Raw genomic sequence first — 25,352 nt, 5'->3', positions numbered from 1 at the left:
CTTTTGAATATCCAATGTGTATCTCCAGTGAGAATGTCAGAAACTAAACCAGCCATTTCCCATCCATTCCACTTGCTTCAAATGCCTGCGATGCAAAGGCCACAATTCAGGATCCAAAAAACATTGTTCTTAAAACTGTCTAGATGATTGTCGTCGCTTTTATTGTGTTCTATGTGAGCAGAAGCCTTCTCCAAGGTTTACGGCTGACTCTTGAACAGCATATTCATTGTTTGCTGCAAACCTTGGGGGCTACCAGCATGGGCAATTCCTGTGTATGTCGGGAAGATAGTGGGGCAGAAGACAATGTGGAGTCCACGAGTCGCCAGGCAGAGAACAGCAGAATACCAGTACCTGAAACGAGGAGCCATCTGAGAGACCCAGTAAGGCCCCCCCGGCGGGGGCGAGGGCCACATGAACCAAGAAGGAAGAAACAGAATGTGGATGGATTAGTACTTGACACATTGGCAGTAATTCGGACGCTGGTTGACAAGTAAGTACTTCCTGAAGAACAAAATTGCAAGGAATGAACTCTTTTTCCCTTGTAGACTCCTGTACTGTGGTTAGTGGGGGCTGTGATATAATGCCCCCCTTCTCCAGGCACACTGCGGAAATAATTCCCATAGAAGCGTAAACAGGCACAACTGGCTTTTCAGGGGAGATTCTCTGCTTCTATTCTCATCTTTATACCGGAGTACTTCCTGGACAGCTCACTTCTAAATCCATCTTTCATTTTATTGAAACTTGCCTCAGCCCTGAGACCCAAACATTCCAATTATTTTGAGCGGGACTCACTGCAATGCCCTACGCCTGTTGAGAGGGGCAGTGCCAAATGGTAAAAACTCTCACATCCTTTACTTCCCAGTGCCAAATGGTAAAAACTCTCACATCCTTTACTTTCTGTGGTTTCATCAGACCCAAAAAGTGCACGTAAGTGCAGAGGTGATTCAGGTGCTTTCTTCTAGGAAATACTGCAGGGGCTGGAGTCAGTCAACTGAAGAGTGTAAACTCAATCCTCGCAGCGGTTAACCAGATCGTAAGATTAGACGGAGCATTCTAAGGAGACCGTTTCTAGGCAAGAGACCTCCCTGACTACTTTTTGTGCTTTGAACATGCTTCTACAGAGGCACAAAAACAAGCTGTATCCCTCCTTGCCTCCTCCCCTCACAGTTGTACAATTGACTGACAGTCCTGGGGGCCAATGAGATATTCTCAGGCTTTTGCAGACTTCATGTTTTCTTGTGTGGGCGTTTCCCCTTCGCTTAGGTTGCAGTCCTATACATGCTTAGCAGGAGTAAAAAAAGGTAAAGGTCCCCTGTGCAAGCACCGTGTCATTCCTGACCCATGGGGTGACGTCACATGCCGATGTTTACCAGGCAGACTTTGTTTACTGGGTGGTTTGCCAGTGTCTTCCCCAGTCATCTTCCCTTTACCCCCAGCAAGCTGGGTACTCATTTAACCAACCTTGGAAGGATGGAAGGCTGAGTCAACCTTGAGCCGGCTACCTGAAACCGACTTCCGTCGGGATCGAACTCAGGTCGTGAGCAGAGCTTGGACTGCAGTACTGCCGCTTACCACTCTGCGCCCCAGGGCTCCTTTCACATCCTTTACTTCCCATTGAGATTTCTGTGGTTTCATCAGACCCAGGTTTTGTAGGAAGAAGACAAAAGGATTGTACCTGTGGTGTGCTTGCGTATCTGAATCTGCCCCTAATCTCATGTCTGGGAAAGAGCAGACTGAAAGCCTGTGCAGGGTTATTTGACAGCAAGTCCCACTGTAAATACTTCTGTGCTCTTTGCATAGCCTGGGAGTAAAGTACTTCTGTTTCTCTCTTTGTGTACATACGTGTATGTGTTCATGCACTGAAGAAAATTAATGTCTAGCTCAACTTGCCTATAATAAGGCAGTGTGAAGGGTGTAGAGAACAGTCAGCTCCATTATTTCTCTCTAAGAGGATGGAATTAGTTACTTCAGGCAGTGCCCCTTGTGGAACAGTGTGGGAAATTACAACCCACTCTTCCTTAAGCAGAAAAAGATAAAAATCCAAGCCTTTATCTCCAGAGCCATCTGTGTTTCTGAGTAAACTGGGGCAAATTATTGCTACAACATCAAGCAGTAGCTTAACCTACAGAAATGTATCTTCATGTCTTCTGCTGTTCGTCCACACAGCTCAAACCAGCATTCATTGGGATTATTCCTTTTAATCTTCACAACAACCTTGGGAGGTAGGTTAAGCGAAGATCCAGCAACTTTCCCCAAAATTACCTAGCCATCTTCATTACTGAGCAGGTAGATGAATCCAAGTCCCCTCCCCTCCCTGATCTTGTCAGGTGCTCTCCACATTATATCACGTCAGATTTTGTGTTACACATGTGAACTGCACAATGGGTACTTTATTGTACTGATTTATTTGTATTAAAATATTTATATCCTGCCTTGCCTTGTGGCTCAAGACAGCTTACAAATCACAATTCAAAACATACAGAATAAAACAAAATCCCAAATACCCCGGAAAAAATATACCCCACTAAAGGCCCTAGCAAATAAAATGGCCATGCAGCACCTCCTAAAAATTTCTAGAGACATGCCATTCCCTAGGAGTTCGTTCAACAGAGTGGGAACAGTTTGAAAAAATGCATGGGCTCTAGCTGATGCAGGTAGCTACCCTTAAGTAAGTTTCTAGTTAAAGTGCTCTGTAAAATTCTCAGCTAGAGAGCAAACTGTTAATAAAGTTGTGAAGCAGGGTTATTAAGCAGTCATGAAGTAGAGTTATTATATTGGCCGTCTTGGTGTGTGTGTGTGTTGGGGGAGAGGTGTTGCTCAAGTAAGCTGCTATATGTGAAACAGATTTCTCCGTGTGTTTTCTTAGACAATCTGTGGCTTGGCAATGTGCTCTTGCTTCATGTGTGCCCTCTGTCATTCAGCATTTCTTAAGTTACTTTGCAGCTACAATATGTGATACTGCATTCAGGTTCCAGTGTGATAGTGCAATCGTTTGTTTCCCTAAGCTATTTGCTGTAAGAGTGGTAGCTTGAAGTCTGTGTGGATGTAAAGAGAAGCTTTAAAATACTGAAAAGGGAGTTTTGGGCCACACTAGGCTGACCCCGGCTCTGCCTTCCATCTCTCGTTACCACTGCCTCTATAGTTACATAGTGTCTAAAGATATTCCGGTGTGCAGCGGCCCCTGCGCGAGATGGGCGAGGGTCTCTGTAGTCAAGCGGATGGTTGCCTTGCTTCATATTCGGAATAACAGCTGCCCTCTAAGTCAGTCACCACCCCCTGTTTCTGTCTTTCCACAATAGCTGTTATGAAAACAATCCTGCCCTAGTGGGGATGAGAAAGTCATCATCTTTTCTCTCTCTCTCTTTTCACTTATACTGTTAAATGGATCTTGAAATTTGGATTACTAGGTTTGGGGTTTCTGCACTTTCCAGTAAATGGTTTCTCCCAGAGAGTGCATGTCATAATGCCTAATAATTAAGGTGGGTATATATTTTACATTGAACACAGGGCTACCACTAAAAATGAATGCCCAGTGTTCAGTTCTCCTTACAAAGAAACACAGAGCTGAAAGGGACCGGAAGGGTCACCTAGTCCAACCCCCTGCACAATGCAGGAAATTCATAACTACCCCTCTCCCCCAGTAACCCTTGCTGTATGCCCAGAGGAAGGCAAAAAATATCCAGGATCCCTGGCCAATCCTTCCCCCAATATTTAGCAGAACTTAGTCCATGTCATTGTATTGTACATTTATCTGCCCCTGTTCCATGTCTTTTGTGCTGCTCTTGGAGATGGGAAAACACATGGCTTGATGACAGGCCAAAAAGCAATTTGCATTTGATGCTGGAGGGAGAGACTCTCGAAACAGCAGCCGCTCCAAGCTTATAGTAATGTACAGTGCTGCCCTTTGCTTCAAGAATTACTTCGTTTAGAATATTTAGGTGTGCATTGCTATATAACTTTTTTAAAACTATATTTGATGTTTGCATCTAGACTTGGGCCAGGTTATAAAGCAATTTGTCTTGAAATAATAGACTGTTCCCCCTTTCCCCTCCTGTTCTCTGTTTCATACATTTTTAGACTTTGGTCGTAGCCCCTGTTTGCTTTTATCCTTCATACAAGCACAAGCATATTATACTGTTTCTCAAGCCGTGAAAAAAGTGAGCGTCTCTGGTCACTGAACCTTATTTAGTATATAATGCTGATTGTGGCTGTACTCCAGAGAATCCCTACTGTGTGCAGTTAGAGGTTTTGCAAAACAAGTTAGGTGCTTTGTTTTCGTTTTCTCTTCAGCAGACTGTGCACTGCCACAAAAGCTGTTGTATTTTCCACAGTGTATAAAATGCTATTTGTAGCTTGTCCAGAGGATGATGAACAGAACTTTCAGGCACATACTCACTTGTGGGTTCCTGGATTGCATTCCAGGGGATTTTTGTTCTTTTGCTTTTTGATGGGAGAAATATAGTTAGCTCTTTGGACTGCTTTCAGTGACAGTAATCCATTTGATCCCACCATAGCGTCTGCTTGGTCTGCTCTAGACCATGAATCTTCCCTATTATAGATGCAGGCCTTGAGAAGCCAATGGATCTGCCTCATTCTCTGCTTCATTCAGTGATTGCTAAAAGGCATGTGTTAACTTTAATGATTAATAACTTATTTCTTTCCTTCAGTGACCAGGAACCTCCTTATTCAATGATGACTTTGCACGAAATGGCTGAAACAGGTATTTCTATTCTATTGTATAGCACTTCATTTTGCAGTCCTCTGAAAAACCTCTCTTGGCTCTGAAAAGAAGTTTAAAGTCTGTGCTGCATATTTCTTTCCAGGGGCTCAGGCAATTTTCAGCTCTTATTTAGATAACGCCACTACTTGACAATGAGCTGAGTAAAATCTTAATTAGCTTAATATGTATACCTGTCAGATCTGACTAAATTTATGAGGTTAGGTAGTTGCAAAATCAGCCCTGCCAACTGCCATGAAACTCAAAATAATGGGCTGATTTGTTTCTTTACAGGGAGCTCCTGAACAGGCCTTGGGGTTAGCAAAAAGGGAACAGGTGTGCGTTTTGCTTCCCAAATTAAACAGAATACTGTAATTATGGTTAGGAGCCTCACAGGTTGAGGCAGAAGTGTCCCAGAATGTGTGTTGCTGTGCCTTTGAGACATTCTGTTGTATGGAGCAGTTGCTGAAGTCTGAATCCCTGTGCTTTGGGTTGCTCAGCGCTGCCTTGGGAAGGTTTTTATCAGAGTGTTTCTAAAAGAATGTACCCTGAGAATTTTGGGTGGCTTTTTTTTAAGAACAGTAAAAAACATATCAGTTTCATGTTTGCTTAATTTCTAATGGGGGTGTTTGATATGCGCTTGAACATTCTTAAAACCATATTCAGTCCTTTGAGATTTTTCATTGCCTTCTAGTAATTCTAAATTGATACAGTTACTAACTTATGGGAAAGAAATACCAAGCCAAAATAAATGTCGGAAGCGACCCTATTTATGTCACAGTCTGCTTCTGAGTCTTAGCCATGTTTCCTTCATCCTTCCCTTCTCTCAGAGAGGTTTGAAGAAAAATACCAAGATGAGAAACAGTGTTGCTGTGGAGTGAATTGATCAAAACGACTTTCAAGAGCAGAAGCTTTTGAGAGTTCACATTATCATATTTGAATATCAAGCCATGCGTGACTTGCTTTTTTATGTAAATGATGAGAGCATAATAACCAGCTTACATCTTTCAGTGTTTCAACATACTCCATGTATGTTGGGACCAGTTTGTTTCAACATACTCCATGTATGTTGGGACCAGTTTGTAGACGTGTTATTTATTTTAATTTTTTATTTTATTAAATGTCTACCCCGCCCTCCTTAGCCTAGGCTGGGTTTAGAGCGGCAGTGTATCAATGAGGCTTTGAATCTACTCAGTGTTTCTCCTCCTCCCGTCTCCTAAGATCTGAAAGCAAGAACAACAGTGTGTGTGTTTTGCCTCCCCATACCCAACACATGAGTTGGATTTGAAAGAGTGTAAGGAGGAGGAAATATATTATTTCTCTCTCCTCTCTTTCTCAAAGGCCAAAGTTTCAGTGTTGAGGGCAGGATTTCAACTTGATATTGCAGTCGCTCAGTTAAAAAAAAATCAAGTGTGAACTTGTTCTAACAGTACTCCTTAGAGCAACTAATATTTGTGCTTCCTCCAGAGAACTGAGTATTTCAACCAGCAGCTGATGAACTTGTAGGTTATGACTGAGGTTTGTTGTATCGACAAATCTTGAAAAATGCTACTGAAGTCATACTTTAGATAGTTTGTTGACACTTGTAAATGGAGATTAAACACTATGCAAAGACAGTTGCCTCTCTTTTTTGGTTGACAGATGAAGGCTGGCTGGAAGTTGTCCAATCCTTAATTAGAGTTATTCCATTAGAAGATCCCCTGGGACCAGCTGTTATAACTTTACTACTGGATGAGTGTCCATTGCCAACAAAAGTGAGTTAATGCATAAGTCGCCTTTAGCCTGATTCCAACGGCATGTAGCAACTACTGCTATGGAGCCAACACTATTTTCAACAGCGTTCATCTTAAGAAATGGGTGATGAGAACAGTGGTGTTCAGGTGGGTTTGCATCAACTTTGTATCCCAGACAAAAGTTGCATATTTATGAGCAACTGGAAAAAGTGTTGTGAAATGGACAAACAATGAGTCAGTGTTCTATCTTATTTGCAAAGGGCATGTAAAGAAAATAATACTTCTAGAGGTTTTTTAGAAATACATTTTTAGAAATAATTTTAAAATAATAAAACCTTATTCATTCTGGGCTGCTGTTTGCCCAGATTTTTAAAAAGCTTACAATTGCTGATGGCTCCAAAATTTATATGTGCTTTGTCATTTTGCAGTAACATTGGTCTTACCCATTTATACATTTTTGACCAGTAATTTACTTTTGTGATAACTGTGCAACATGTAAGACTGTCCAAAGCATGACCACTGAAATCTGATTTTTTAAAACAATTCTTCATTGCATAGCCTGATTTGCAGAGTCACTCACAACACCAATCTTTAGTTCTAATATTCCTATCCGATCCCCTCTTCCTGTTTTGAAATTCTTGTCATTGTACTAAGAGTTAAGAGTAAGTAATGTGTTACAGGATGGATTTTGTTTTTCCTTTGGCTGTGATTCTGGAATTGCCAATTCTGGGATTAGCTCCTGAAATCTAGAGGAAGTAGTTTGAGGATTGCAGTTTTATATCACACTTGTAGTGAGTGATTTTTAACAAATTGGCCACTTAGGGCAAGAATAGGGTCAGTATGGAGTCCAGGCAGCAGGTGGACTCTGAAGCATTTCCTGCCGTGTTGCTAGTTCTTACTGTCACATAGATTGTGGAGGGGTGTGTCTTAACTGAAGGGTTTAAAAACAGATGCAAGAAAGGGAAGTCCACCAAGTTTTTCCATGCTTAAGGTTTCCAAGCACATGCATCCATGGATCATTTAAACCCGAAGTACCCTTGCGATGCATTCTTAAGGATTGTGTGTTGAACAGAGATTAAAAGAAGAAAGTATGTCCCTCCACAGGGCACATGATGCTGACTGCATATTAAACTTTACCGTTTAGGACGCTCTGCAGAAGTTAACAGAAATACTGAATTTAAGTGGGGCCGTAGCTCACCAGGATGCCGCTCATCCTGCCAAACATCGGAACACAACTGCAGTACTGGGCTGTTTGGCAGAAAAGCTTGCGGGTAAGGGATGCTTACTTTTCTGGTATGGCAAGGGTGCATAACTTGTTTCTCCTTCCAGCCTCTTTCTAGTTGACATGTTGTGCTGAACAAATATACAAATATTCAAATCCCAATCATATTCGTTCTGCTAGATTGCTTAAAACTTTAATTCTCCAACTGAAATCGGTCTGAAAAGTGCTTAACTTTGGCTGAGCTGTGCTTACAAAATATGGAGACCAGAGATTTACTTCTGGTGACCAACAGGGAAAGACTCCAGTATAGTCTATCATATAAATTTTTTTTTTTTTTTTACAGCTGGCAGAATGGGAAGGCAAAAGGTGCCTGTTTCATAATGGCAGGAAAACAAGTAACATAGACTGACCACAATATTAGGTAAACTGATGTTGCATTGATGTCAGCACATATACGTTATGAGGCATAAGAAACTGGTGAAGTCGCATGACGAAATGGAAGATTTCTTCTAGAAGACGGTCTTTCGCTTTTGCTGGGTCTTCACAAGATGTGTTTATTATAAGAAGATTTGACATCATTTATGTTATTACGTTATTCACGGCTCTTTGTGACTGTTGAATTTTGAATTTGTGTACTTACCTGTGAGTTCTTATTTGAGAACACTTACCTGAAAATTTGAGGTGTTCCATGTGAACATATAATTGGTGTTATTATACAACATCAGTTTACTTAATATTGTGGTCAGTCTATGTTATTTGTTTTCCTGTCATTACATTATAACACAGAGGTGCTTCTTTTTACTTATTGTTTCATAGTGGCACCAGGCTACATCATAAGTACCATTTTGGAAGGGCTGGGTTGTCCACAGCTCCCCCCCCCCCCCATAAGACCTCCTTGCCAAGAGGCAATGAATAGCCAGAGTGCTTCTGGCCTCGCAAGCTACTAGAGAATGGGCAGGGGCAGATGCACTATTACAGGCGGGAGCTGAAGCAGGAGATGGTCACTGCTGCTGTGCCTGTAGCATCTGGCCTTCTAAGACCTTCAGAAGGATTTGAAAACTGCTAATGTTTCCTGCTTGCTTTTTAAAAATCTAACCTTGAACTTACCCGGTTCTTTCCTCATTCTTGCATAATGTCTATAAAGACCAGACAACCGGGGGGGGGAGGCAAAGTAGCACGCTAACATTTTTGAAAATGTCTTTTAAAATGTAATGCAGCCGCTTCGATGCACATGTTTCATTTTTAGTGTTCTTGCAGGCCCTGCAAGCATAGGTTTACTCAGTCCAGGAATATTGGAATACTTACTGCAGAGCTTGGTGAGTATCAAAATAAATCTGTATTCTAACTTGTTCCTCCTTAAACACTAGGCTTTTTGAATGATTATTGCCCATGGATTGGATTGGATTTTATTTTAATTTGGTTGCCTTTTCTTGTGAGGGGGTGAAATGTGGGAATGTATGGAAATGGGAGAGAGCCAGCGTGGTGTAGTGGTTAAGAGTGGCGGACTCTAATCTGGAGTTCCGGGTTCAATTTCCCACTCCTTCACATGAAGCCTGCTGGGTGACCTTGGGCCAGTCACAGTTCTCTCAGAACTCTCTCAGCCCGCGGGGAGCCAGGCAGTGGCAAACCACCTCCGAACATCTCTTGCCTTGAAAACCCTATGGGGTCGCCATAAGTCAGCTGTGACTTGATGGCACACACGCGCTTGCACACACACGCATGAAAATGGGCGAGGGCTGTAGCTCAATGGTGCTTTGCATGTAGAAGTCCCCTATTTTAATCCCTGGCATCCTAAAATCTGAGAAAACAGCACTGAGAAAGACCACTGTCTGAGATCCTGGGGTGTTGCTGCCACTCAGAATAATGCTGCTGAGCTAGATGGACCAATGGTCTGACTTAGAATGGTGGCTTCACTTGTGGTGAAAAATCGCATGATTGCCTCAGTGGAATTTGCCCTACTGTTTGTACATTAGTCATTGGATTTTCACTTTATCAGAATATTCATTGTGAAACAAATGTTTTAATATTTTAACATTATTAAATAGGGGAGAATACAGGCAATTGCCATGCCAATGAAAAAGAATTGCTGGCAGAGCGATCAGAAATTAGAACTTTTGATTTTTCAGGTGGACATCCCTATGAATATGCTGCTGGATATGTAGGCAGAGTTATAGTCTTGAGTCTACCTTTGAGAGAAGCCCCATCATGAACTTTTGCAAGTCTCACCTCCTCAAAATGACAAGGCATGACTCTCTTAAGCCATGATGACACTAACCATAATTGTTTGATTTGATATTTGATTCAGACATTGCATCAAACTGTAATTAGAGAGAACCCAGAAACAGAAGAAAGGAGGGAACATCCTATAACCCAGAACATGTTCTCTTTCCTTCCTCCCTACACTTGGGCACTTGAATATTAAAAAATAAGCATTCTCCTTAGACCATTCCCTTTTGGCTTAGAGATACAAAGATTTTTCACAGTGTTGGGCAAATGAGCAAAAACGTTGTATTTTGAAGGTGTGTGTGTATTTGCCGTTTTCACAGCTGACTTATGGCAACCCCATAGGATTTTCAAGGCAAGAGAGATTCAGAGGTGGCTTGCCATTGCCTGCCTTCACGTCACAACCCTGATATTCCTTGGAGGTCTCCCATTCAAATACTTGCTACGGTCAAGGCTGAGAACGTATGACTTGCCCAAGATCACCCACTGGCTCTCATGTTTTGAAGATAGCTGAGAAGAATTGTCTCCAATAATTCTTTTGTTTTGTTTAGAATTTCCAGTCTCATCCAACAGTAATGCTTTTTGCACTAATAGCCCTGGAAAAGTTTGCACAAACAAGTAAGTGTGTGAGTTTACAATGTGCTTTATGGGGGAGGGACCAAGAATGGTCTTAGTAGACCACACAGACTGGTTTATCTTCATTTGTTCTGAGGCACAAAACCATTCCCTCTGACCAGTTTGTTCCATTCCCACCCACTCCCCCTTTTTCCCAAGTCCCACAGAGTCCCTCATCATTGCCCTTTAGGGCAGGATAAACGGCTTTCCTTCACTTGCTGTCAAGCAATCTGAAATGGGGTAGAGGGGGAGAGAATGCTTGGCTTGTGGCTGGAAACAACAGTTAGTTAGCAGCTTCCTTTTTCCGATGCAAAGAGTACAAAATGGCTGGATGAGACAACAAAGCAGTAGCAGGCATGGGGCCGGATTATGCCTCCGGGTCGCATCCTTGAGAACTGTGCTGCCAACAGTCGCAACTTCCTGATCAAAGATGCCTTCTTTTCAGTAGGGCTTCTTTGATGCTAAATGGGCAGCAATGGGAAAGCACGGCAATGTAGTGGAAACTATGCCCTGTCCCTAGGACGTGAAGCAACTGCTATTGCTCTGCAGAAATAATACTGTTACATGGACTCTTTGGAACACTATGGAGACTGGAAGGGATACAACCCTTTTATTTCAATTTATTTAAATTAGTGTAGGCTGCACGCTTTGCCAGAAGGAGCTCAAGGCAGCTTACAAAGAGCATGAAAAGAACAATTATGTCTTTGCAGCTTACAAAGCTGACACACCCTCACTAATAGCCAAGCTGCCAACGACTAGCTGTGCTGTTGGTTTCAATATTTGATCTTGCAGGGTTTTGTCTTCTAACACTGAGCTTGTAGAAACCTGGTTCAATTTTGTGTGTGTGTGTGTGAATTGGGTTTTGTATTTTTGGTTGGCCTTTTGTTTTTTCCTGCCACGACCATCCCTCTTTGTGTTATAAATCTAGGTGAAAATAAAATCACAGTTTCAGAAACGTGCATCAGTGACCAGCTTGTCTTGTTAGAGAAATGGACAAATCACCCAGACTATTTAAAGCGGCAAGTCGGATTCTGTGCCCAGTGGAGTTTGGACAATCTATGTAAGTAAGGCTATATTGCGGTTTTCAGAATGGCCAGTTCCAGGTTCAAAAGCACCATGTAATTTTAGCCACTTAAGAAAACCTTTGCTTGACTTTGCAAGTATAGTGTAGTTTCCAGAATTGGAATGTGTATGCTTCTGGGGGAGTGGGTGTGGAATCCATATCCCATGCATTCAAGTCCTCAGCTAAGAATCTGCAGGTGGTCCTGCTGTACTGGAGCCTGGAAGGAACAGAATTCGGAATGGTGCCAAGTTTGGGAAATACCTTGAGGAAGCTTCCCAGAATGCAAGTGTTTAAAAGCCCCAAGGAATTTTAGTCTCACTTTGTTTCTGACTATTTTAGTTTTCATTTGTTCTTGCATATTGGCTTTGACAGCAAGCAAGGGCTGCCTGAGGCAATTGCACAGAGAAGGTATTACAACTCAGTGGCCTGATGTTGTAGCAGCCTACAACCACAGACTTTTGGCAGAGTGCATGGCCCCAAGCAGCCATCTGCCTTGCACTGCTGATGGGGTGGTGTTGCTTCCTGCAGGAAGGGGAGGCATTGGGTGGGAGGAGGGGCATTACTTCTGTTTTCCTGAAATCTTTTTAATCTGCTTCGCTAGAAAAAGCATGATTAGTTGGAGACTAGGGCCCATTTCCCAAGTTACTTGGAATGTCACTAGTGTGGTGTGCAACAATGCAAACCCACCCATAACCCCGCAGGTGGAAGTTGCAGGCGTTACCAGGAGTGGTGCGGGAGCAACTGCAGAACAGCAGTGACCGTGCCCTTGTGGGTAACACATGGAGCAGGCCTGTGAGAATATTTTCCCTTCTTGCTGTGAGTTGACCTGTTACTGTTTCCTGTGGTTCTAAAAATCTAGCTTTTGATAAAGGTCTGCTTGATGCCGGGCTTCCAGGAAATGGAGAGCCCTTAAAGAAAAAAACCACAGGGGAAGGGAGGCTTCTGGCTTTCATAGCTGCAAAATTCTGTTCAGATGCAGCAACCTGCATTGTTACTGGGAGTAACATAAGTGTTGAGGAACATACACACACCTGGGCTGGGTTGCACAGGCTTCCAGTGAGTTTCCAGGTACAATTTAAAGTGTTGGCTTTACCCTGTGCCTAGGCAGTTTAGGACTTTAAAAGGCTATCTCAGGGAGCACTTCTCCCATATGTCTTTTGGTGCTTAGTCATCAGGGGCCTTGCTCTGAGTGCTGGAATTATCTGATACTAAGTTGGCTGGTACGAAAAGCCTTTTCAAATAATGGCACCCTCCTCTTAGTTCACCCTCCACGGAGAGGCTTGCTCAAAACCTATTTTTAGGAAGGCCACAAAACGAGTCTGTTCTGGTAACCTTTCAGTTCTCCAACTTTTTCCAGTTTTTATTGAGGTTTTATTGGGATTGAAGTACATATTTTTATTGCTTCTGGTCTGATTTTTAGCATGGGATTCTTAATGCTGAGTATGTCATAAGCTGCTGTGGAGTCTCGTTTTAAGCCAAGTGGCAAGATATAAATGGCAAATGAGTGTGGGAACATACAGACAGCTTCCACTAAATGTTTTTTTAATATAATTTTTATTGAGTTTTTTGGGATACAGAAAAAAAGAAAGGGAGGAAAGTAAGGGAAAGTAAAACAATATCAACAAGTCACGATCCGTGTCCAGGAAAGCCCACATCCCTTATCTTACCCCCAGTTGTAACCTCTGAAACTTATAGTACTAACTTTAACCACTCATTCACATTATATCTCAAAATTGTCTATCTCTTTTTATCTCTACCTAGTCTTAGGTCTTATACTTCTTATCTTACCATAAACTTATTTATGCTTAAGAACTATTATACTATGAAACTATTGTCTTCTTATACTTCCTCTATTCCGTAATTTCATCCAAAATAAACATATAATCATTTCACACTGTTACCTCTGTCACTTCAGTCTAACATTTCAAGCTTCCACTAAATGTTAAAGAGAGATTTTGGTGGATAATTTTTAGTGTGGAAGTAAGCACAGTTCCCAGGCTCTGTCTGTTATCCATTACAGCCTGTTGCCTCAGTGCCAATACTGTGTAATTGTACAAAATTAAGTATGCAAATTAAATGTCCCTGTGTTTTTGTGCTCCGTACAATTTATTCTGCGTGAGCTTCCAGGTTGCCATAATTAGCATTGTTAATGCCAGATTCCAGACTGTTTGGTCAGTGTGAGAATAAGGAGTGGCTTATGAGCAGGATCCATCGCAAGGGACTGTTCTACTCACCCCCACTTATGCCTCTCTCCCATCCACTCTTCCAAGTTGATCTGGATAAATGGCATGGGAACCAGTTCAGAAAGGAACTGGACTAGTTCAGAAAGGAAAAAGCATGGCGCATCAGATTGAAATCTTTGGGTATCTTCTTGGAAAAGAATGTTTCGAGCATTGCTGAAACAGCCATTCTCTTGAGGGTCATACTTAATAATCGTTAATGTTTCTGGAGCACTTAAGCTAAATGTTATACAAAAACTAAAAATTAGAAAAGCTCTGTGCATGTGCTCATAACCTTAAAGGCATTTGACTACTTAACTGGTCAAGAGAGGTCTTCTATACTTCTGGATATGGAAAGGTTACCTCCTATACACAGGCTAAATGATATTCTTGCAAGGGGCATAGGAGTCCACTGGGTGTGACTGTAGCCACCTCTACTAATGACAATAACATAATAACAGAGGCACACACCGCCTTCCCTAGACAATTGGACCAAATAGGTAGCATCATCAACCTGGTTTTAATACTAGGCCTGCCCTCTTCAAATACATAATATAGATCTGTAGTAGGGAGAGATGTTGTGGGGGGTGTTAATCCAGGAAATACCTCATAGATAGCATTTAGGTAAGGATATTCATATGATTGCCAGATCTGATTTTTGCATTATTGACATTGCTGTAGAATATATTACAAACCACTTAAAAATATATATACCTCTTTGCAGTTTTGAAAGAAGGCAGACAGTTTACATATGAGAAAGTTGACTTGACCAACATTATGGCCATGCTGAATAGTAACGATGTCAGCGAATACCTTAAGATCTCACCACATGGGTTGGAGGTAGGTCTTTTTAAGGTACTGTATCTGTCAAAGTTGCTTTATTTGTAAAAACAGGTAGAGCATAGTGGAAGCAAATAGGCACTCCTACAACAAGCAGCAGATGTCCTGGTCTCTGCATCATGTTCCCAGGGAGCAACTTGCGCATGGGTGCACGTAACACACGCTCAAGGTTGCACCCTAGTTTCCACTAACTTTAGCTAGAAACTCACAGTGCCATTTAAAAAAGCAACAACAAAGCTGCTGTTTCTCACAATACGCAGCTGTTGAACACTCATCTCAGCCCTCATCCTTGCAAGTGAACCTTCCATTCTGGAAAACAGCCATTAAAGGAACATTAAAGTTCTCTTGTTGTTTCCATTAGGCGAAGCTTTAAACAAAACTGTAGGGGTGAATCCATTTACAGCAATCAAGCCACCATAAAATGTTGCAATTCTTTTTCTTTGCTATTATCAACAAGGCTGTTTTTTCTAAGCTCTGTGAGAGGATATAATCTGTTAAATCACTGACTGTCCCGTCGCTAGATTGCTTTTATATGCCACAAAATTGCCTTCTCTTCAGATTAGCTGGGGAGGAGGGGAGAGTTTCTTTTGCCATCTAGAAACAATCAGTCTGTGTTCTTCTGTAAACCTACAGGCCATGCCAAGGCCTGTCAGTCTTCACCAGGTGGCCCTCTGAGCCTCTGCTTCCTCCCCTCTCTTTCACATGTCTTTGCTTTTCATTTTGCACCTTTATTTTAATTTTGCTGGTTTGGTAGTTACCCTCATCCCAATTCTGGTTCTCCACGTGTAATAAAATAAGCATGACATGGTAGCTAGAAGTGGGGTTGCTGTGGCAGCCATGGTGAGAAACAGGATTCCAAACAGATAATGGACAGGGGCTGAGCTTGCCTATCCTGCAGTTTTAATTCTTTCAGAAAGCATCTATGTGAGAGTTCCCAGCATTGGGTGGAGTAGTAGCAGTATTTCATTTTAGCCTTTCTTGTAGTCCGTTTGTTGTCCATTTTGTAAGTGTTTGCATATGCCCATCAAGTCTAATGAAACTCAATAAACCCAGTCTGTGATAAAAAGAGCAGGAATGTGCATATTCTGCAAGAACGTTTATAAGTTGTACAACCAAAGATGTGCAAAGCAATCAGAGATGCTAACGTCTTCTGCCAGGGGCTGGTATAAGAAGCAGAGCGACTGTGGGCACAGCTGGACTTTCAGGCTGTTCTGCCGCCTGGCTAAGTGGGCAGGAGGCACTAGCGGGGCAACGCCACATATATGCTTTATATCACATACTTGCGATTGCCCCATTTCCTAATTAGGACTTTATTTGTGGCATGTTTCTGTCTTAGACCACTTCAGCGGACAACCTTGTGTATTCTGTATTGTATCATTTGCCCTTTTGGGCTGGTTTTGTGTTTTGATTTGACAGGAGGAGAAAAATAGGAAGAAATTACAACTGACTCCCAGAACCTGTCCACATAACTTTATTCTCATTGCAGAATTGATTTTTTTGCCTCAGCTCAGAATTTGGAATTTCTTACTTATTTCCAGTCTGCTATTTCCACGCTGTTGGATATGCAGAACAAAACTTGAGGGCTTTTCTTTAATAAAGAGTTCAGGTAGCTAGTATTATGTTTAAACCCAGAACAGCGAATCTTAGTTCCAAATAGCTATCCAGTTGACATTGTAGCACACACTGGATACCCTGTGCCAGGGTAACTTCTTTCAGGGTGGAAGGGGTTTATTTTTCACTTCTCTTTGCAGGCCCGATGTGATGCGTCCTCTTTTGAAAGCGTTCGATGTACCTTCTGTGTGGATTCTGGAGCTTGGTACTATGAAGTCACAGTCATTACTTCAGGAGTGATGCAAATAGGCTGGGCTACCAAAGACAGCAAATTTCTCAACCATGTAAGTCCTACATAAGGTCTCTCATCCAAATCTGAATCGTAGACAGTCTTATAAGCAGTGCAGTTATTATTTTGGAAGTATCTTTTGGGGTTTCCAAGGCATGTGTTCTTAGTGTGGGTTCTGTCTTAGCCTTAAGGAATCAGGGCAAGTATCATCAAACTTTGGCAAAACAGCAAAGAAATAGAGCTATCCTGTAAAATCTGCCACAAGGGGTTTTTCATACAGCCAGTATCCTCCTACAGTTTTCTACAGAACAGTTTGTGGTGATGACGGTGTCCCTGCTGAAGAAGCATCCAGCAGCTCTTGATTCTGTGGCCAGGCTCCTAACATTCATAATTTTGAGTAATCTTAAAATCCTTAAGTGAAAGTCACATTAAAAGGCTTTTGTATTTGAAATAGAGCTATCCAGCTATCTGTCTCCACCCAAAATATGATTGAGACCCCTATTTCTTTGGGCTGACCTTTGTGGTGTGAGGTTAAGCCAAGAAAAAGTGGTCCAATTTTAACTTCATGAGATGTATTCAGGTTCTGTTTGATGGCAGATTCCAGAGGGGGAAGTCCATCACAGTAAAAAAAAACCACTAAATGTGGCACCTTCAAGGTTAGCAGTGAATCTACTAGTCTTTAAGAAGTCAGAAAAAGTCCTTTCAGTTTGGCTGACTGATTCCAGGATCACACACAGCCCTGAACCAGATCCAGAGGAGATGATGGCAAAAGCCACTGTGTGTACTTCATGAGTATGTGACAAGCAGGATAAAGACATTAAAAGAACAAACAAGGAAGAGATGTGAAACAGAACAGGTTTGCTAGCTGGAGGGCAGGAAAGCTTGCAAGTTAGTATTAATTTATGTGTCAGTTTACATTGCACTGCAATTTGGCTCCAGGCAGCCAAACAGAATTTTGTCAGTTTCTTACCAAGAAAACTCACAAAGGCTTGCCCTGGTTGAAGGACAAGAGAGGGGGAATGAGTACTGGATCAGAGTCAGGAGTTCTGTAGAATAAACAGGCCCTCATTTTGGAAGCCAGAGGCACTGGGTCTTTATGGTTCTTTCTCACACTCCCACTCTTCACCATCTGGGAATCCATCCCTTGGAAAAGGGAGAAAATCGAGAAAGAGGTCTGAAGACACCTCTCGATAATGACGTTGGGTTCAATATCCCCTCCCTTTTTTAATGCAATGTCCTCTACCTTTGTAACCCCCTTTCTTGATGGAATGTCATGCCTGAAACAGTTTTTGTTGCCTTAGCCCAGTGGTGCTCAATCTGTGGCACACGGAGAGCCACATTCGCAATTACCATCAACCAAATGAGCCACTTGGACATCCATCCTGGCATGAGATCTGAGGGAGGCTTGCAGTTTACCTTTTCCTCTGGTGGTGGCTGTTTCTAGGTAGGAACCACCTACCAACCACAAGCCTTATCAGGCAAGGGCCCTGCCCACTTTCCTGAAACATGGGGCAGGTGCCACATTGGGGAACGGTGCTCCGAAGAGCCGCAGGCACCATGTCAAAGAGCCGCATGTAATTCCCAAGTCACCAAGTATCACTATTTTTGTTTGCATTGTTTTCTAGTTCTGTATTCCTAGTCTGACTGCATTGTTTATTGGAGGCCCTTGCTGTCTGGTTGAAATCACTGTTTATATTTTGTAATCCTTGTTTTCTCAGTGAGAAAGGCGGGCTATAAATGAAGTTAAATTAGCGTATGGCCAATTCAGTCCAACAGAACAAGAATTGAATCTGGATTCTGATCTTATCTGGGATCATTATATATATAATATCCCTCTCTCCCCGGCAGATAATCTTTGCACAGATACTGATGTAGGTGATTGCTGACCTGTTATAAAATAGATTTCTGCCTGTTCTGTCATGCCAAAGAGCATAAATGTTGTGTTCTCATTTTCCTTGAAGGAAGGTTACGGTATTGGGGACGATGAGTACTCCTGTGCATACGACGGCTGCCGGCAGCTGATTTGGTATAATGCCAGAAGTAAACCACATTCCCACCCATGCTGGAAGGAAGGTATCTCATGTCATAATTATTGCTGTCTTCTGCCTGTGCTAATAAACTGCTCTAGGAGATTCCCCTGAAGGAATACATTGTCACCTGGTGTTCGTTAGTTGCTTCATTTTTTAAAGATGCCCTTTGTTGGAGGCCCAGTTACTCAAGCAACAGAGTCAAGCTTCTCTTGAATTGTGCCACGTTGGACTTTGGGTGGGGGAGGGAAGGTAGTAGTTTGGATGTTCCTCCAGTAGTGAAAACAAACAACAAATACCGGGAAGAGCAAGAGTCCAGCAGGGTATGTATGAGATTTCGTGAGTCACAGCTCACCTCTTCAGAAGTGAGTAGCAGTAAACCAGATGTACAACAAGCTTCTGAAGAAGTTAGCTGTGACTCACGGAAGCTGACACCCTGCCAGAATTTGTTAGTCTTTAAGATGCTACTGGACTCCTGCTCTTTACTGCTACAGAGTAACACAGCTACCCATTGTGATCTATCAACAAATATCGGGGGGGGGGGGAGAACAACTGGAAAAAGGCTTGACTGAACTTCTTCATCCGACACATTAGTTTCCTGCAAGCCAGGAGTTGCTTTTTTCCTATGGGAGCATTTGGACATGCTGCCGCTGCCATCTGTGGGTGGGAATGGCTTTATTATTCTGTTGAAGAAACTGGTCCAAAGTGGGAAATCCCTCCTGCCTTTCATGCAAAAAAGGAGGCAGAAAAAGCTAATATAAATTATAACTAAATATAAATTATAATATAAATTATAACTAAATACAAGAACTTTATAAAAAACTTTATTGTAAAAACATCTGGACACATTATCTAGAGATATTGCAGAGTCCTTTTCTCCAGAAGGTTATTTACATTCATCTCCAGATGTTGGTTTCCTGTATGCTTGATTCAGTACCTCAGCAATAAATAAGCCAGACATACAACAAGCTTCCCTGGAAATACTAAATACCCTCTTCCTTTCTCCAGGCTCCCCACTCCATAATCAGTCATGCAAGTTGCATAGCCAGCGTTTGATCACATGCTGGGCTTGCATTTTACCCACCTCTGGTGACAGCTGCAGAGAAGCAATATCTTGGGAGCACTTTTGGCATCTGCAGGGCTCATAAGCGCAGCTACATTTGCAGAACAAGTTCATCTATTTTTATTTATTTACTTCATTTATGACTTGATTTTCTCCCCAACGGGGAGCTAAAACTGCTTACATTTTATCTCCACAGATAGCCCTGTGAGAGGTAGGTTAGGCTGAGAGGGCATGAATGGCCCAGGGTCACTCAGCGAGCTTCCGTGGCAGAGTGGGGATTCAAACGGGGGTCTCCCACATCCTAGTTCTACACTCTAAACCACAACACCACGTGTCAGCTCATAGCAAGAAAGAAAAAAGTTGTCTTGCTCCTGGGCACAACTGTAGCTTCTTAAATACTTTGACTTGATCCATGTGCTGAACATGGCCTGGGGGCAGGCATTATGTGGGCTCCCTGAGAACTATGGCTGTAAATCAAGAGCCAGCTTTGGGCATGTTCGCTCCTTTCCCATTGCCACACTTGATTTACTATTCCATCTTCCCATTCAATGCCAGCCATGGATTAGCATCGGTGCAGATGAAATTCCAAACCGTGGCTTAAAGCCAACAAAGGAAGGGAGGAGGAGGAGTTCGTGCTGGCAAGACGCGTGTATTACCAAGTCTGGCTGCCAGTTTGCAGTCGCTGCAGAGAGCCAGGGTTCCACCTGCAAAAGCTTGTTTGTTCCTAGGTTCGGCTTAATGGCTTTGATGAGCAAGGTTAAAGAAAGCAGTGGTTAGGGAGGGAGAAAGGATAGATATGCAGTTGCCCAGTGGCATGGACTGTTGCCAAGGCTTGTCAGCAACCTGTTGCAGTCTGCTTCACACCCCAAGAGGGGAGTGGCTTGGAATGCAATGCACACACGGCCCAATCAGTTGAGTCCTGACATCACGGTGGGTTGGACCACTTGACAGCTGAGGACCGATCCAGACTGGATTCCAGCTGTTGCTGTTAACAGCCACATTTTGTTTTCAGGCAGTTCTTATTGTAAATGGTCTGGGTGTGTGTGGGGGATGTTTAATCAGATTTGTAACAACTTTTTTTTGTCTTGTACTTGGCTGAAGGTGACACAATAGGATTTTTACTCGATCTGCAAGATAAGAAAATGATTTTTTATTTAAACGGAAACCAGCTTCCTGCTGAGAAGCAAGTCTTTTCTTCTGCTGTGTAAGTACATGATCCCCTTGAGGGCAGTAAAATTTTGCAGTAGATAATAACATTTCATGTCGGTGGTAAGAAGGCCATTCAAACATCTAGCTTTCCATTATTGTAAAGATATATTAAGTGTCCTGCTATATCAGCTACAAGAAGCTTGTGCAGGAGTTGTGTATAAATGCTGTGCTTCTAAGAGCCAGTATGTACACACATGATTTGCCTTGGTTCCGTTCCCTTTTCAATAGCCTTTTCCATCCTGCTGGCTCAGTTTCTATTGCTGCCTTCCCTCCCGCTGCCACGTCACAGTCCCTGAAGAAATCTTGTGTTGGCATACTGCAGATTGAACTGCTGTCTTTCCTCCTCTGGGCACATCTGGACAACTTGGATGTGTATTGTCCCCCATGTCTACACTCCATGCCACTCAGATGCTCAGAGTGCATAGGGTCATGACTGCCTGTGCTTTGTTCTGACCCACATCATTGCTGTTTCAGGGATGTGGAAAACTACCATTCAGATCACATTTCTGTCTCCATGAGTATGAAGTTTATAATAGCCAAAACTCTATTTGCAAGATAGTTTTTTTTCATCAGCCCTTGCTGAGCAGCTGTAACATCACCAAATGTCCACAAACTCTATTTGCTCAAAACAAGTGTTTGACAAACAGCACAGCTTGCTTGAGACAAAAGGAAAGGTGAATTTGTCTGGAATTCAATTGTGCACAAAGCTTTGAAGATAGGAGGCGTTTGGGCACTGGGTGGCAAAGAGGTTGTGGACTGGAGGGCAGGTCAAGATGAAGGTAGAAGGGAAATTCAGCTCAGAAGCTGGGTGGTGTTGAAGGGCAAGCGTTTGCAGACTGCTTACCGCCAGAGACTTGATGGGAAGAAAGAGGCTAGAAGCAGAAAGGGCATATCTTGAACTGAAAGAGGTGCGAAGGGGCTTGGAAACTGTGTGGTGAGACTGAGGGATTAAGCTGGAAGATAGGAGTGGAACAATGTGGCAGGGAGCCATCAAATAGGAAGTGAGGTGGGAAACCTGGACCTGAGGGGAAGGACTGGAGTAAAAAAAAAAAAAAGGAGGACTCTCACTTCAAGAAGGTGGACAAAAAACAAAGGGGGAGGGATCAGGATTCAAGGGGCCAGAGAGGCCAAAGCCTGTTGGGAATCTGATACCCATTAATTTTAACTAGACAGACCTTCCTGTAAGACAGGAAAATAACCATGACTGCTAGAATCGCCCCATGAAAGTTACAAATCACAGGATCTTGGCTACAGCTCTCTAACATGCTGGCTGATCCTGCTCATCGTGAAGGGCCCAACTGTGCTTTTGTTCACACTTTTGTTCTCTGATATTCTCACCCGTTTGCATTGCAGGTCTGGCTTCTTTGCTGCCGCTAGTTTCATGTCTTACCAACAGTGCGAGTTCAACTTTGGCGCAAAACCTTTCAAGTATCCACCACCCGTTAAATTTAGCACCTTTAACGATTATGCCTTCCTGACAGCAGAAGAGAAAATAATTTTACCAAGGTAACATTTTCAACCTTGTTGGAGCATGAAGCTGAAGAGCAAAGCTCGAGCCTTTGTAGAGTTTGACTCTTCTCGAGTGGGATTAGCACAGCAGATACTGTGAAGTCTGAGCAGGTTCAAAACCGTCAAAGCCAGCAATGTTGCCCAGTGCCGTTTGTCACACGAGGCTAACTGATTATCCTCTGTACTGTTTTTGGAATTAATTTTCGGGAGGTGATACCGGGGTAGTGGTAATAGGAAATGGAAGACTGCCTACAGTTCCAGGAGGTGGTTTTGATGCAGATTCTCTGATTCTAATCAGGCCAATCAACTGCTTGCATTTAATTCGCCATAATTTCCCAGCTTCCATGATTCAGGTTTTGAAATATTATCTGATACATTTAGCTGTTTGGCAAGGAAACGGCAACCAGAAGCAAATGGAGGAGATACAGAGACTCTTTTCAGATTTCTCCCCCAGCCGTGAGGGCTAGCAATTTCTGTCCTGGCAGTGTTCAGTCTCTGAAATGAGAACATTTAGATCTTCCTGGTGCCAGATTTCATGCCAGGTACCCCACAGTACTCTTGCCCAGCACACTTGCAGGACCTTCACACCGCAGTGAGCTGTAATTAAGGTCCTTCGTGGCCATGACCGCAGGTAGTTATTAGAAATTTATAAAACTGAAACTCATTCGAGCAGAAGCTGGTGTAATGCCATTTGCATAAGTCTGATATGACCCAGAAAATACTGAATTAATGTGTTATGATGTTTTTCTCCTTTTCAGACATAGACGCCTGGCCTTGTTAAAGCAAGTTAGCATCCAAGAAAACTGCTGCACTCTTTGCTGTGATGAAATAGCAGACACAGAACTCAGGCCGTGTGGGCACAGGTTAGATGTTCTTTCGTTTTTTATAGTCTCCCCCATTATCAAATCCCCATTTTGCCATGGAATCTCACTGGGTGACCTTAGGCCAGTCACACACGGTCAGCCTAACATACCTTACAGGGCTACTGTGAGGATAAAATGGAGAATGACGTAGACTGTTTTGGGTCCCCCACTGGAGAGAAAGGTGGGGGTATAAATGAAATAAAAGTATGATGCAGCTTTCTTTAAAGGGCCTTGAAAATTATATGTGTACCAAGATGGGGGACTTCTGGAGTGATGGAGCAGACTAGACACTGCCAAGGTTGTCAAGCGCCACCATGGGCCCCCCAAACAAAGATTTTGTCTGGTGCCCCTCGGCAGACTTCATCTAAAAGCAAGTCACATGATCTGGCCCGCACCATGAACTGCAGTGGCCAGGGCCCTCAGCACTGCGTCTTCTTAATCACCCCCACCCTTCAGCCCTGCAGGCTGCAGATGGGGAATCACATTTTTGCATGTTCCACCTGGCTCCACTAAAGAAGGAAAAAGCCTCCCTCCAAGTAATAAACAAGAGAGTGATTCTGACCAAGGTCTTCCCTGGCTGTGTTAGTTGTGTCAGGGGAGGGGGAAGAATGTGTTAAAGGTGTAGCATCATTTAAAAAAACATCACACACACATATGATTCTCCACTTGCAATCTGAAGTGTCCATTCTATCTCATTTCTACCTCATACTGGGGGTTGCCGCACTTGTATTTTCAGCGATGTATTAAGAGTTTGAAAACATTATAAAAAATACTGTTCGCACTTTGTTTGGCCCCTTTAGCTGTGAAGACGTCTTCTGACCATTTATAAGCCATGGTATCCAAAAACCCTTTGAATATGTTTTTTATAACATTTTCAAACTCTTGATACGTCGCTGGGAATACAAAATGCTGTAACCCCCATAGATAAGACTTCAGTTATGACTCTAAAGATGGTTCTTTGCTTATTCTGAGGTGTTCAGTATCAAATGTGCATCATACGCTAACTGCGGGCTCCCAGCTAATTTATTTGTTCCCATCAAATTTATCACTCTGTCGACATTAAATGTGTATCTTTGATTGTTTTAAGAGGGGGCAAAAATCACATCATGAACACTTAGCTAGTATGAGATTTTAAGATTTTTTGTTAATTTGGGTTGATAATCTTTCATTAACTAGAAGTTATATTTCTTGAGTTCTTGAGGAAGAGTTCTGTATAAATCAGAAACTTGAATATGATTACATCAACTAGGGTGGTCTTAATCATTTGCCTCTGTCATTGTCCTTCTTTAGTGATCTGTGCATGGAGTGTGCCTTGCAACTAGAGACCTGCCCGTTGTGTCGACAGGAAATACAGACCCGAGTTCGACAGATTGCTCACATTTCGTGACACGTGGAAAAGTAACCCCGTGGATTTTGCCTCTAATCCATTCCATCCAGTGCCAGAGGGGGAGAAAGGCATCCTAGACCAGTCACAAGACCTGCTGAAAGCCCAGCCATGCCCCGATTTTCATACTGAGCAAGAGCCTTTTCTCTCCTAAGATGAAGATCTGTGAAAGTGACTCCATTGCCTCAGAGCTGTGGAATCTTCTTTTAACAGTTAATGAAAGTTGGTTGGTTTGTTTGTAGCCAAGACTGCTGGAGTCTTGTTTTCTTTCTCTCCCTACCCCACCCACCCCTTTCCTTCCTCCTCCTCCTGCTTGCTGATCACATGCTGAAGATTTTGCACTGGAAACGTTATGGTTCATGATCCCCCTAAAATGGGAACATATCCATCTCTCAGATCTTTTTTTTAATTATTATTATTATTTTGGCAGCCATCATGCACATGAAACAAAAATGCCAATATTTCCTGGTCAATGTAGCTTCCTGCTGGTCAGCGAGACCCTCTGTACTTTTGGGACTGTTGACATGAAAGACTTGAAATCTACATGAAGAAACTGATTTTGTACAGAAGATGCAGAGACTATAGAAGAATCCAAATTTTTTTGATAACTCAGTGATTCCAAAGAACATTGATCCTTTTTTTGTTTTTGTTTTTTAAACTACAGAAACTTGGTCGTTATTTTCATTTGTAGTGTTTCTAATTACTTCAACTTCAGTCTCTACATTTTTGTGAAAAGGAAACATTTTCAGAAGGAGTCCTTACAATAACCACAGTGCTGGACTGGAAAATTTGTTATTCTGAGTATTTTTAAGGTACCATCTGTCA

General features: G+C 42.6%; 1 protein-coding gene across 1 annotated transcript; it reads left to right on the top strand.

Annotated features, from left to right (window-relative positions):
- RSPRY1 (ring finger and SPRY domain containing 1) lies at positions 1-24,584 on the top strand. Its single transcript, XM_056862467.1, has 14 exons — positions 1-490; positions 4,668-4,720; positions 6,359-6,471; positions 7,595-7,721; positions 8,930-8,988; positions 10,447-10,513; positions 11,439-11,570; positions 14,517-14,632; positions 16,384-16,527; positions 18,434-18,545; positions 20,664-20,766; positions 22,125-22,277; positions 23,039-23,143; positions 24,434-24,584. Exons 1-14 carry the CDS (start codon positions 144-146, stop codon positions 24,528-24,530), a joined length of 1,728 nt encoding a protein of 575 aa, XP_056718445.1. The 5' UTR covers positions 1-143; the 3' UTR covers positions 24,531-24,584.
- Positions 24,585-25,352: the final 768 nt, after the last annotated feature.

The sequence above is a fragment of the Euleptes europaea genome, chromosome 17, assembly GCF_029931775.1.
Source record: "Euleptes europaea isolate rEulEur1 chromosome 17, rEulEur1.hap1, whole genome shotgun sequence".
Taxonomy (NCBI): domain Eukaryota; kingdom Metazoa; phylum Chordata; class Lepidosauria; order Squamata; family Sphaerodactylidae; genus Euleptes; species Euleptes europaea.
The sequence above is the reverse complement of the archived record's forward strand: the minus strand, read 5'-3'. Positions and strand labels throughout refer to the sequence as shown.

Coding starts and splice junctions, on each gene's coding strand:
- RSPRY1 (XM_056862467.1), top strand. CDS start 144: ATGATTGTCGTCGCTTTTATTGTGTTCTATGTGAGCAGAAGCCTTCTC. Junction 10,514..11,438: donor GGAAAAGTTTGCACAAACAA/GTAAGTGTGTGA, acceptor TTATAAATCTAG/GTGAAAATAAAATCACAGTT. Junction 16,528..18,433: donor ACAGCAAATTTCTCAACCAT/GTAAGTCCTACA, acceptor TTTTCCTTGAAG/GAAGGTTACGGTATTGGGGA.